The sequence below is a fragment of the Nycticebus coucang genome, chromosome 3, assembly GCF_027406575.1.
Source record: "Nycticebus coucang isolate mNycCou1 chromosome 3, mNycCou1.pri, whole genome shotgun sequence".
NCBI classification, from domain to species: Eukaryota; Metazoa; Chordata; class Mammalia; order Primates; family Lorisidae; genus Nycticebus; species Nycticebus coucang.
This window is the reverse complement of record NC_069782.1, coordinates 161,132,516-161,146,083: the sequence shown is the minus strand read 5'-3', so window position 1 is coordinate 161,146,083 and position 13,568 is coordinate 161,132,516. Positions and strand designations below refer to the sequence as shown.

Here is a 13,568-nt window from a genome sequence, read left to right as displayed (position 1 = left end):
GCTGCCCGCAGCCCTGAACTCTAAACCGAATTTGCAGGCCAGTGGCTCAGTTGAGAAATCTAAGGCACAAGCAGCCACATCCAGGCAGTGGCGCCGGGTCATTACCCACCGGCCCTCTGCGGAGGAGCGCATGCGTGGGAGAGCACTGCGCAGGCGCACTGCAGAGCATCCAGGCCAACCCGAGAGAGCTGAGAGGAGATGGCCGGCCGGGCTGGCGCTTCCGAGGCGGATGCTGCGGGAACCCAAGAGCGGGCCCAGAAGTCTGCAGGTAGTGATGGGAGTCCCCAGGAGGGCGAGGGCCTCCCTCAGGGCCTGGGCTTGAGAGAAGGCTGAGGCCAGAGTCTGAACTCCCGCGAGCTGAGACGGGACCTGCTTCCTTAGTTTGCCAAAATGACTTGAGGCTTTTATGACGAAAAGTTTCGACTGTTGTACAAAGATGAGAGATTAATTACACAGATGCCTCCCACTTAGATTTGACACGTCGAATTCTTACCATATATGCTCCATGTATTTTTGGTTTAGGTCATTAGTCAGAAGGCACCCTTTCACTTCGGGCCAAACAATTTACAAATGCAGCTCTTGGTGTCAACCAAACCTAAGAGAATTGTTAATCCCCCACGATTCTCGCTGTAGCATTAGCAAGTACCCAGCGTCCCTATCGCGTGGAAGTGGTTCTCAGCCAGGGGCCCCGGGACAGAGCTCCCCCTGGTCTCCATCTTCCTGCCAGGCAGGGCGCTTGTTTAGACCTGCAGATGAGACTGGTATCCCAGAGAGTGAAGAAAAGTGAAACATTCTCCTCTAGCCATATGCCCTTCAAGGAGGACATGCTCCTGCGTGTTTTGGGGGGATTTTCAGACTTATCCAGAAATTGAGAGAACTGTACAATGAACTCCCACACACTTGTCGCTCAGCTTGTCACCCTCTGCTCTAGTTGGTCGTCTTCCCCCCGTTAAAATACTACAATAAGCATGTGTTGGTCACTCCCTCTAGACCTACCTACGTCAGTGCAAGCTTGGTAGATGGCTGGTGCTCTGTAATGTTTCTACAAAACAAAGACATAATGATAAGGCTGGGTGCAGTGACTCATGCCTGTAATCCCAGCAGGTTGGCAGGCCAAGGTGGGAGGATCACTTGAGGCCAGGAGTTTGAGACCAGCCTGAGTAAGAGTGAGACCCCAAAATCGAAATTTAAATCACGTGGATTTTTCTGAAATGGTAACCCTAAATATAAACAAAACACAAAAATAATCTTTTTCTCCTTATCAACATGATTTGGTGAAATTAAACCAATACAGCTATAGACAAATCAGCTTAAAGAGCCCTATTTGCCTTTAAAAAGAATACATGACAGCCCATTGTAAAAAAAAAAAGTCAAAATACTTCCTTCCATAAGCTTAAATATAACTGCTGTATTTTGGGCCACATGTTTAGATTTCAAAGTCTTCCAATTTGGGAATTGTTCATTTTGGGTTTTTTTGTTTGCTTTTTTGATCTACTGCACAAGATTACAACATGGGGACTGTGGGGAACAGCAATGTATTGTATTCTTGAAAATTGCTGAGAGTAAATGTTAACTGTTCTAACCATAATAATGATAAGTATGTGTGGTAATATATATGTTATTTAACTTAGTAAGCCATTCCAAAATGTGTAGATATTTCAAAATGTCACGTGGTGCACAATAAGCATGTGTAATTTTTATTAGTTTAAAATTTTATAGAGGCACTAAGGAAGCCTTAAAGAAAAAAAAAGGCAAAAAAAAAAAATAAGTAGCCCTAAAAAATGTGGGGAAATTATTTCCTTTACATTCACATGGCCCTCTTGAATAAATCTCAAATGTCAAGAAGTCTTTCCTAATTCAGTTCTTTTTTATACACAATTAACTCTTAAAATTTAAAAAAAAAAAAAGAGTGAAACCCCATCTCTACAAAAATATAAAAGTTAGTTGGGCATGGTAGTGTGCACCTGTAGTCCCAGCTATTTAGAAGGCCCAAGGGTTTGAGGCTACAGTGAGCTATGAAGATGCCCCTGCAGTTTAACCCAGGAAACAGAGAAATACACTGTCTCAAAATAAAAAGATCTATGAGAGACCATGGTGGTCAGTTCGTGTGTTCCTTAAAGTTATTCTGTAAAGGTCTTCTTTTCTTTTTTTTCCCGTCAAAATTTATTTGTTAAATAAACCAGGTTGTTTTTCCTGTGGAGTTTCTCAGTTTGGTTACTGATAATTGCATCTCTGTGTGCCAGGTAACATGTTGCTCTGTCCCTGTATTTCCTCTGAGTTTATAGTTACATCTATAAATTTCATAAGCATTAGCATCATTTCTTGGCAAGCGTTCTTAACAGGTGCTAATAGCATTATGTCAGGTGGCTCATGATGTGTGGTTATCTTTATTGTGATTTTAATGCCATAAATAGTAATTTTCTAGATCTAATTATGTGGTTTAAAAAGTTTCCAGTAACTATAAAAATTAATACGAAATATTTTACAGGGAGACATTAGAATCAGCATTGATTATATATAGGAAAACTATTTGTATTTATGTATGTGTTACCTAGACTTCTTATTACACTTTCTTACTAGTCTTTGTTGTCTTGTATAAGAGTCTCCAGAACTTTTTAATGGATTATGACATATGCCAGGTATGGTGATTTTTGACTCCATGCTTCAGTTTTTATACCCTTGTTTTTCCCCTGCATTATTATATCAGGAGCTTTGACCTTACTTTGAACAGCCTCAGTAGTGACAGCTCACCCTGCCCTCACCTAGAGTTTTATGAAGGGGATATCTGCTGTCATTTAATCCTATCAGGAAAAGGTGACCGTGATATCATCTTGTGCACTGTCCAACTCAAAACAAAGAGCAGGACTGTCAGATCCTTTCTGTGGCCTCTCACTTGAATGCATTCTGAAAGGTTTGGTTTTGTCTCTACAGGGCAGGACATGTCCTCACAGAAAATTGAAGACTTGATGGAAATGGTGAAAAAGCTGCAGAAAGGTCACATGTCTCCTCTGTGTCTGAGGTGTCTCCTCTGTATCTGAGGCTCAGCCTGAGGTTTGGGGTCAGGCAAATGGGGTTTAATTCCAGGCCCTACGATTTATAAACTTGGGAAATTATCCCCTTCACTTTCTCTTTTAAAATTTAATTCCTTGAACTAAAAATTGGGCCCTGTGATTCAAAATTAAAGAAACATAAGGTTGTAAGAAGGTAAAATATTTTCCCCAAACCCTGTCCCAAGCTCCTTTCTGGTCAACCATTTAGCTCCATTAGATCCAGAGCTGTCACTGTCACCTCCCTTTTTTCCACCTCACGTCCTGCTGCTCCCTACTTGCTCACCAGACTCCTGCCAGTCATGTTCCCACCTCTGGGTGGGCTTTTTCCCTGGCTACCTCCCACCCCCATCCAGCTGCCTGCCCTGTTTGCTTGACTTAGGGCCTTCATGACATCTTCCCAAATCTGAGAAATAACTACTCCTTTGCTTTTTAACCCCTTGCCCCACTTTATTTCTCTTGACCACAGTTACCACAGCCTGACTCAGTCTCTCTATTGCTGTTTTTTTGTGTCATTCCTTCAGAATGTGAGCCCCATGAGGGCTCCATACTGTTTGCAGTAGGTTCTCAACATATCTGTGTTGAATGAAGGCAGCAGAGACACAGGCTGGCAGCCATCCCACTTGACTGCTTTGTCATCAACTCAACCTCTTTTCCTCCCTGCAGCAGGAAACCTAGAGCCCCGTGTTGAGGTCCTGATTAACCAGATTAATGAAGTTCAGCAAGGTGAGGTCAGGGGCCTTGGCTGCCATCCTGAACCAGCTACTTGATTTTCTGGGCCCCTTCTTTCAAAAATACTCCCTATTAATGACAACAGAGCTAAGTACAAGGTGCTTTTGCATACATCTGCCATAGTCATATACCCACATGCCCTGCTGCCAGCTGAGAAAGGGCCTGGGCTCTGGAAGCCTCTGCTCCATAAAATTGAGGCCCACTAGGCTAATTTGAAGGCAAATGTAAAATATCATTGTTTACAAGGGAATAGTGTAGCTAGAGGTTGCACTCACACTATGTCTGTCCTGCTGTTTGGTGAAGCAAAGAAGAAAGCAAATGCAGAGCTAGGAGAAGCTCGGACCATCTGGGAGGCCCTGCAGAAGGAACTTGACTCACGTAAGCAAACCACGGGTCATCCAAAGATCCCTATACTGTCTTAAGCATCTTCAAACCTTATATTCTAGACACTCGGCATGCTTGCCACAGCCAAGGGCCCTGTACCCTTTCCAGCCTCATGTCCTCTCCTCTCTGCTTGCCAGAGTGTTCAGTACCCTCCAAACACACTCCAACTCAGGGCCCTTCCCAAGATGTTTGTGTCCCACCCCCTCACCCTGATAGTACAGGTTCCTCTTGCCTCCTGTCACCATTCAGCTCTGAGCTCCAAAGTCCCCTACTCAGACAGGCCTTACCCCATCATCTCATCTTAAGATGGCATCCTGCCCTCACCTAGTCACATGCCCCTTGCTGTTTGATGTATTTCTTTACAGCCCTGTGTCACTTCATGAGTGAATTTTTTCTCTCACCTCCATGTAAAAGCATGGGTAATCCTGCAGAGTCTTCACAGCAACCCTCTGTAAACACAAGGCCCTTTTATGCTTATAGGTATTATGAGCACCAGAGGGGAGGGGATGGGGCCCTCACCTAAAGGGGGCTACATTTGGGTTGCAGGCAGGGCTGTACCTAACCTCCCATGTGACTGTGGGCAAGTCGTATCCCTGAAGGTGCAAAGGGATAGTCTCTGATGCCTTAACATGTCACTGTTTTCCAGTGCGTGGAGAGAAAGTACGACTGAAGGAGATCTTGAACAAAAAACAAGGTATTTGCAGTTCCCCTGTTTCCAAACTATTGCCTTTACCACTGCGGAACCCACTCTCTCTATGGCACCTGGAGCCCTTTGAAACCTGCCTCAGCTTGGATCCCTCCTGTGCTTTCCTCAGACTCACAAGAAATGTCAAAGCACAGCCAGGTGTCCATGGATCTGGCATGACCCAGATCTGTTCCCTCTGCTCAAACTCGATGCCTTGATGGGCTCTCAAAGGGCCCTATCACTCTCTCTGCAGAGACCCTGAGGATCCTCCAGCTGCACTGCCAGGAGAAGGAAAGTGAGGCACAGAGGTAAGAGCTTCCAGTTAGGCCTGGCTCTGCCCTACCCCTTCATTTTGGCACAGCAAAGAGTAAGGGCATTGTGTCTTTGGCCCACGGCCTCTTGTTCTCTCCCTCTACAATGGAAAGGCCAAAGAACGTCTTTCACGCTCAGCTCCAATGGCAGGTGGTAGTGTTAAGGGTCACTCAGTCACCAGCATAACTATTTTTTACATTATCAGTGAATCTTCTTCAGTTGGTTTTTATTATGTGCCTTTTACTCTTCATCATCCAGCAAGTTGGCTGTCTGTTTACTTATCTGTCTGTTCATTTAGGCATTGAGACAACCATCTGTCCATTCTCTCTCCATCCATCCATTATCCTTCTGTCCATCTCTCTACCTCCTTAACCCTTTCCAATCTAGTTTTTCTGCCACCTGCATGCTCCCCAACTCTTACTTATTTTGAGTGGGAAAGAGGTTGCTGGATAACTTGTAATTATCGTACAGTTTTAAAAGAGAAAAACATAAATATGAACTCACCTAATGATTTCATTATCTATTTTAGGTTACATAAAATAATTAAAATGTGTTTGTTTGTTTATATTATGTTTTGAGTATAATACTTCTTGAAGCAATCTCCAGGATGAAGTCCAGGCTTCCTCTTGCATGTCTTGTGGTAGAAAATGTTTTTTCTCCTTTCACCTTTCTCATTCCTTCTGCTGCAAACCATGCAGTCCTTTGCTGATTTTTTTTTTCATTTTGTATTATAAAATGTATCTTCCTATTTAGCCCTTCCTCAGTGCCAGAAAATGATGGTCTTTCTCTCTTCCATGAATTTCTGTTCCTCACATTGCTCACAGCTGAGTAATGAGATTTCTCCTGTCAGAAAGATGTGTCTACACTTTTTCTTCACTTTCCTCATGAGTACTGGATGTTGCTTTCACAACTGCAGCTTCCATCAGCCAGAAGAGTAATTTTTCTACCATAGGTAGGACTTCCTTGTAAATCCGTAACACCCACTCTTCCCATAAACTATGTGTATTCTAAAATACACAGTTTTTCACATTGAGCAGGCTGTTTCTTCCTATAACTAGTAATGAAATGTGTTTGAGGGCCAAAGAATGTACTCAGTGTTGTCACTAACCCCTTGTCATGGAATGAAAGGCATATCATTTTCATATCACATTGATAGGTGCAGAATTTATACTCCCGAAGTTTCTTTTTCAGACCACCTGGAAAATCCTTCCTAGAAAACCATAACTGCTCCTGCTTTAAGTATTTTTACTTATGCAATTCCTGAGCACGTTGAGGGGTTATGTAGAACCTGTCAGTGTGGATGTGACAGCCTGAACCACTCATGTGCTTGCAAAACTTGAGCCAAATGAATCACTATTTAAGACATAAATGGAAAATCAGGGTGGATAAGACTTTCTGTTGTTGTCTTGCCATAACAGGGATTGTAAGAAAACACATAACCATTTTCTGAGTCACACAGGCAAAAAATTCATAGACCCCCGTTTGTAGACTTCTTCAATTCATAGCACTTAAATTGAATCCTTTCTTTGAAACCTCTGCGCTCATCTATAGCCACATTTCTTCTTGCTGCCTTAAGTTCTTTGAATTTATTGTCAGTATACTCACTAACATTCTTCACCTTGCTCCCTTGGGTACGCACACTCCCTTGCACTATGACGTGTTGAATATCTTCCGACATCAGAGCAGAATAGGAAAATTATTATGTCAGATGAGGTCCAACATAGGATTAGAAAGGGTTAATGCTTATTCAGTTATTTTGTTATCAGAAGCCCTAAATCCTGGCACACTGAAGTGGGAACGGTTTGGGAAGCTCAGGTGATAAGAAGATGTGTGTGCCTTTGCCCCTTTACCACATCCATGCTACTCTCTCCAAACCTGAGGAGGCAAGTGTCATGCCACCTCCTGCCCATCACACGTTACCAAGGAGGACCTCAATGTAGAGGGATACAATAGCCCTTAACAGAGGGAAGCAGAAGCCCCAACCCCCTCCATCAGGCAGTCCTTAGGAGAACTTTGCTGAGGGCTGCCTTGCTGCTTCCTAGGAAGCACACTATGTTGCAGGAATGTAAGGAGAGGATTTCTACCTTGAACACCCAGATTGAGGAGGAGAAGAACAAACAGAGGCGGCTGAGGTAAACACCAGTGCCTGATGCCTTGGGATGAATAGGATGAATTATAGGTGGGGATAATACCAGGGGTGGGAGTTAGAGGAGAGGCCGGATGAGGGGATCTTTGGAGGGTCAAGGCAGTGACAGTGCTCCCACTGGAACAGACAGATTGGGCAAAGCTTCCCCAAAGTCTATGCCTGAAGATCCCTGACCTAGTCCAGGCTACGAAGGTAGGGATCTCAACCCACAGCCCCTCAAGCTTCTGTGGTTGGTTGGCGCCCCTAGGTTGGATTTTGAGGAACAGCTGGAAGATCTGATGGGCCAACACAAGGACCTCTGGGAATTCCATGTGAGTCTCTCAAAGCCACTCCTCCCATCTCTACATCCTCCCTGGCAGCACCAGGCCCAAACTGCAGTCATCCCCATGTCTTCTTCCTTGCACCAGCCACACTGAGTTGCTGTGTAAGCCATGGTGGTGTTAAGGTCAGCATCACCCTGAATCCATTCCCTGTCACCATCCTTGGGTATCCAGTGTCCTCACTGATGATCCTTCTCACACATCCCTGCTGCCCTCTGCCATCTGTCCAGTGGTCAGGAGGGTTCCTGATCACACCAAGGTTAAGTTCCTCATTGAGATGTCCATGGGTGTGTCTGAGACCGTTGTGCATGCAGGACAGTGAGCTCCAAAGCAGCCCTTGTTTGCCCTGGGAGGAGGGTTCTAGGCACTAAACAAGGATATAGACAGGGATTTAATGACAGGAGGGAACATTGAGGAGGCCCCAGCAGGAAAGAGAGGAAGGGAGGAGATGCAGTGTTATGCTGGTAACCAGTTCTCCAGATAACAGCCCAGATGTGTAGTATTTTCAGGTTTCTCTTTTGTAAATAATAATTACATGAGCCTCTCCAGCACAGCACAGGGGTTATGTTGGGTGACAGAGGTCCAGGGGGAGGCAATGACCAGTACAAAGGCCTCGAGATTGGACTATGGTTGTTGGGCATGTATGGGCAGAGCAGTAGGAAGTGAGGTGTGGTGAGTGAGTAAAAGACGGGTAGGCTTCTTTGAGGCATGGGGGGAAGCCAAGAGATACAGACAGACCTCGTTTCTGCCCCCTCAGAAGCCAGAGCAGCTGGCAAGGGAGATGTGTGCCCTGGAGAACAGTAAGGAACAGCTGCTCGAGGAAGGTGAGACCAGGGAGGGTGGATGGCCCTTATCTGACCTCACCGGCTATCACCTGCTCATCCACCCCTTCCTGCTGCAGAGAAGCTGGTCGAGGCAAAGCTGGAGGATGTGAAGCATCAACTATACTCCCTGTGTGGGGCCAAAGGCCCCTCTGTCATCACTGAGGGGCTCTTCCTTCGCAGTCAGGAGGCTGCAGCAGCAGCGTAAGATGTGGAAGTGGAAGGGGTGGGAGGAGGGAGTGGCTGGTGCTGAGCACTTCCTACCTCTCCCAGGCAGCTGTTCCAGGAGGAGAACAAGAAGGCTGAGGAACTCTTAGCAGCAGCTTCCCAGCACCACCAGCAGCTGCAGCACCGGTGCCAGGAGCTGCAGCAGAAGCGGGAGAGGTGGGTATAAAGCTCAAGTTCCCCTCAACTCTCCCTGGGAACATGGCTGAGGATGTCTCTATCTCTGTGTCTCTTCACAACCACTTGTCCCACTACCCCTCTCCCCTCATCACCCTGTCCCATTCTCTACCATCTAGACTGAAGGAAGAGCTGGAAAAGCACGGGGTGCGGGTCCTTGCCCAAATCCAAAGCACTCAGGAAGAAGGGACTGGCCCCAGAGAGGTGATGAGCCTGGAACTGAGGGGCAAGGAGTAGATAGCTCCTAAAGGGGGCTGAGGGCAGAAGGGCAAAAGGGATATGGGGAGTTCTTAGAGGATGGTCTGTGGGGAAGGGTGTTCCTGATGGGGACACAGCCAAGGTGGTGGGTGGGAGGGGATGGTCTGGACATGGGGATTGGTAGACACACTCACCCTGGACCCTGATTTCCCACAGGCCAGTCCAAAGCCCCTAAGAGTCCATGAGGAAAAAGAAGTAGAGCCATCCACCGAACACAGCCTGGTTCCCTCTTAGGCCACAAGTACACACTGTACCCTCAACCTCATCCCAAGGGGTTCCAGGAAATAAATGCACTATTTTTGTACAGTGTATGTCAGCTGAGTCTATGCTGTGGAGGGGTAGGCGTCAGACCCAAAACCCACAAGCCCCTGAGACTGGGTGAAACCTTGGCCTGACTCTGTCTCTTGTGTAGGCCAGAGTTATACCTTGCCAGGCACTTGACAAATGGTTCCTTAACCTCCTTGTTCCTAGATTGCTCAGCCCTAGGACCTGAGAGGCTATTCTGGGTCTCTAGGCAAAGGGATACAGGCCTGAGATCCTCTTACAACAAGACCAGGGGATCACGAGCCCACCTTCACACATAGATCTTGTGTTGATTTCATCAATTCCTTCATATAGGACTGAACTGAAAACTCCCGGAAATTTTTTTAAAAACAGCATTAGTGAACTGGAATCCAAAACCAGTCAGTTCTGTGTTGTAGTCCCTAGTGGTAACACTGAGAAAAAGAAATGCAATTTGAGGCTATGTGAGTTTGTGCTCTCATGGACTCAAAATGTATAACTAAGGCAACTGTTAGGACTCAAACTGTGTATCTAAACATGCCTCAGATTCACCAAAAAGCATTGACCCAACTAAGGCCAACTACAGGAGTCCAGTCTGCACCTTCTGTGTCAAGATACAATGTGTGAACGACAAAGAGGTCCCTTTTCTTGACCAGTTCCCACCAGGTAGGCCTCTAACATGGTGGGTTAGAGAGAGGGTCGCTCTGGAGAGCACTATTTATGGAGGGGAAGAATAGGCAAGGAGGAGAAGGTCTCTAGTTAGTCCAGGACCAACTGAAGTCCTAAAATTCAGTGTCTCACTTCTCTAACTATAACATGGGGTTAATCAAAACTGTGTTTCTCAAGAAACACTATCAAGAATAACATTCCAAGTGGAAATTTTAAAAATACATAGAACTGAGTGGCTGCAAATACATCACATTTAAAAGTTGCAATTCATCTAAGCCCATAATTATAAGAAACTTTTTAGCTTTTATTGGTTGCATAATAAAAGCCAAAAAGAAACCAGTGATTAGTTCAATTGATGAGTAAAAGACCTTTGACAAAATTCAATATCTAATAAAAAACTAGAACTAGAAGGCAAATTAGATTTATTGATGGAAGTGTTTAAAGCATTTCATGTTGGGAATAATTCAAGGATTTCTGCCATATTCAGATACTATTTATAATACTGGAAATTCTGGACAATGAAATAGGTGATAAGGGTGTAAGAAGTTATATACTTTGCAAATCTAAAAGAATCTACAGATAAATTGCAGAATGGCTAAACATTACAAAATGCTAAATACAAGTCAATATTAAAAACTTAACTTTATACCTAGTTGTCAGGGCACAGGACCCACAATGACACAACCCACACAGCCCCTTGGCTGAAAAAGTATTTTCAAGTAAAGGTTCATTGATGTCTTCTACTGTAGTTCGATTTGTTTGGCACCTCCAAATCTCATACTGAAATCTGAGCCCCATTGTTGGAAGTGGGGTTTAATGTGAGGTGCTTTTGTCATGGGGCAGATGCTTCGTGAATAGATAAATGTGCTCTCTTTTCAGGGGATGAGTGGGGTCTCATTAATTTCCATGAAATCTGGCTATTAAAGAGTCTGGAAGCTCCCTCTCTCTCTTGATTCCCCATCGCCATGTGACATCTGCACATGCTAGCTCCCCTTTGCCTTCTATGATGAGTGGAAGGAGCCTGAAGCCTTCAGCAAAAGCTGAGCTGATGCTGGCTCTATGCTTCTGGTATAGCTCACAGAACCATGAACCAAGTAAACATGTTTTCTTTATAGATAATCCACCCTCAAGTATTCCTTTACAGCAATACTAAACAGACTAAAACACAAATTACACAAGTGGGTCATGATCCTGGTATATGCTTGGCTCTTTGCCACAACCTCACCTTATGCTTTGAGGCCTGAAGAGAAATCTGGGAAAGCTTACCATTCTCTGTGCCTTTCTAAAAATTGATAGAGATTATTGCATTCCCCAGGAGGCAACTGCCTCCTTTCTCAACCCCTTGAAGATAGCTTACCTGTCAGTCCTATTCCCTTACTCCAGCTTTCCACTATGAAATCTTGTCCTGAGTTTTTGACTATGACCATATAACCACTTCCTTCCCTTGTGTGTCCACCTCAAATCCATATGTTGACACCCTAACTACTATTGTGGTAGTATTTGAAGATAGGATCTTTGGGAGGTGATTATGATTAGATCAGGTCATGAGGGTGGGCCTTATGGTGAGATCAGTGAGATTATAAGAAAAAGATGATCTCCACCCACACATCACTTGAAAGAACCAGGGAAGGACCATCTGCAAGCCAGGAAGAAAACCCTTTCCAGGCATCAAATTGGCCAGCACATTGATTTTGGACTTTTCAACTTCCAGAACTATGAGAAATAAACTTCTGCTGTTTAATCCAGCTGTTCTATGATATTTTGCTACTGCATCCTGAGCAGACTAAGATTGTGTTACTGGGAGTGGGGCACTGCTGTAACAGTACCTAAACATGTGGAAATAGCTTTGGAATTTGGTATTAAATAGAGGCTTGGGAGAGTTTAAGACATGCTAGAAATATGAATGTTAAAGGCAATTCTGGTATAGTCTCAGGTGGAAATGAGCTTGTCCTAGGAAACTGGAATACATGTGATCCTTGTTTTGTTTTTGAGACAGAGCGTCATTTTGTCACCCTTGATAGAGTGCTGTGGCACCTTACTTAGTTCACAGCAACCTCAAACTCTTGGGTTCAGCCAATCCTCTTGCCTCAGCCTCCTAAGTAGCTGGGACTACAGGCACCCGCCACAATGCCCAGCTATTTTATGTTGTAGTTGTCGTTGTTGTTTAGCAGGCCCAGGCTGGGTTTAAACCCTTCAGCCCTGGTGCCCTAACCACTGAGCTATGGGTGCCGACTCAGTGATCCTCGTTTTAAAGGAACTTGGCTGAACTGTGTTCTAGTGCTTTGTGGAAGGTAGAATATTTAACCAGAGAAATTTCTAAGCCAAGTGTTGAAGGATCAGCGTGGTTCCCCCTGTTGCTTATAGGTAAAATGAAAAATAAGAAATAAATTGAAGGAGAAATTGTTAAGCAAAAAAGAACCAGAACTTAAAAGATTTGAAAATTTTTCAGCCTATCCATAGCAAAAAAAAATAAAGCATGTTTAGAAAAGAACAGTGATATGGTTGGACTATCACTTGATAGATAAAGCACTTATGAAATTATAAGAGCAGAGACACTACTAGTTTGAACTAAAGGAAACAGAGACAAGATGAAGTAAAGGAATCCTGCCAGACTTCTTAATCTAGTAGGACTAGACCATGGAGCTATTCAGTCTGGAGTGCGTGCTGTTCTTCAAGAAAAGAGAAGGACCCTGAAGGCGATTCAGTGATCATTGGGGCCGTTGTTTCAGTTCCAACAAGCCATATGGCGTCTGATCAAGTCTTGGGGCTAGCATTGCCCTGAGGAGCTATAAGGATGTGGTGGTCAGATCCTTGGAGACCCAACCTATACCTAGAACCATGAAGGGACAGTGCTCAAGCTTTAAGATCTGATGAAACTCACTTTTCTAGGTTTTGGGCTTGCTTGGGACCTGTCACTCTTTGATTCATGCCTCTTTCTTCCCTTTGAAATAAGAATGTCTATCCTATGCCTGTCCCACATTGAATCTTGGAAGCCTATAATTTTAGTTTCAGTTTCATAGCTGAAAAGGAGTTTTGCTTCAGGATGAATTACACCTCATCATTCACCCACATCTATTTAGATAAAGTCTGGGCTTTAAACTTTAGAGTTGGTGCCTGAATGAGTTAAACCATTTGGAGCTGTTGGGATGGAAGGAATATTTTCCAAGTAAGAAGGCTAGGAATTTTGGGAGGCAAGGTGCAGAACGTTATGTGCTGAATTTTTGTGTCCCTCCAGAATTCATGTTGTGATGCTAATTCCCATTGTGATGGCATTTTGCACTGGAAGCTTTGAAAAAGTAATTAGGTTTGAATTAGGATAGGAGTGTGGGGTCCTCAAAATGGGATTAGTAGGCTTAAAAACAGAGGAAACATACTCTCTCACTCTCCCTCCATGTACACACTAATGAGAGGCAATGTGAAGACACAGCGATAGGCATCCATGTGTAAGACAGGAGAACACCGTCCCAGGACCAAATCAGCCAGTGTCCTAATCTTGGACTTCTCAGCATC

General features: G+C 44.5%; 1 protein-coding gene across 2 annotated transcripts; it reads left to right on the top strand.

The window, feature by feature from the left end:
• The first annotated feature begins 23 nt into the window (after nucleotides 1–23).
• SYCE1 (synaptonemal complex central element protein 1) lies at nucleotides 24–9,405 on the top strand. 2 transcript variants are annotated; one of them, XM_053585538.1, is made up of 13 exons: nucleotides 24–268; nucleotides 2,932–2,994; nucleotides 3,717–3,773; nucleotides 4,083–4,157; nucleotides 4,810–4,857; nucleotides 5,102–5,156; nucleotides 7,203–7,292; nucleotides 7,554–7,617; nucleotides 8,384–8,450; nucleotides 8,528–8,651; nucleotides 8,721–8,831; nucleotides 8,969–9,053; nucleotides 9,264–9,405. In XM_053585538.1, the coding sequence occupies exons 1-13, from the start codon at nucleotides 199–201 to the stop codon at nucleotides 9,339–9,341; spliced, it is 987 nt and encodes a 328-aa protein (XP_053441513.1). In that variant the 5' UTR covers nucleotides 24–198; the 3' UTR covers nucleotides 9,342–9,405. The 2 variants fall into 2 exon arrangements, with proteins under 2 accessions (XP_053441513.1, XP_053441512.1); XM_053585537.1 differs by having other exon boundaries at nucleotides 25–268; nucleotides 3,714–3,773.
• Nucleotides 9,406–13,568: the final 4,163 nt, after the last annotated feature.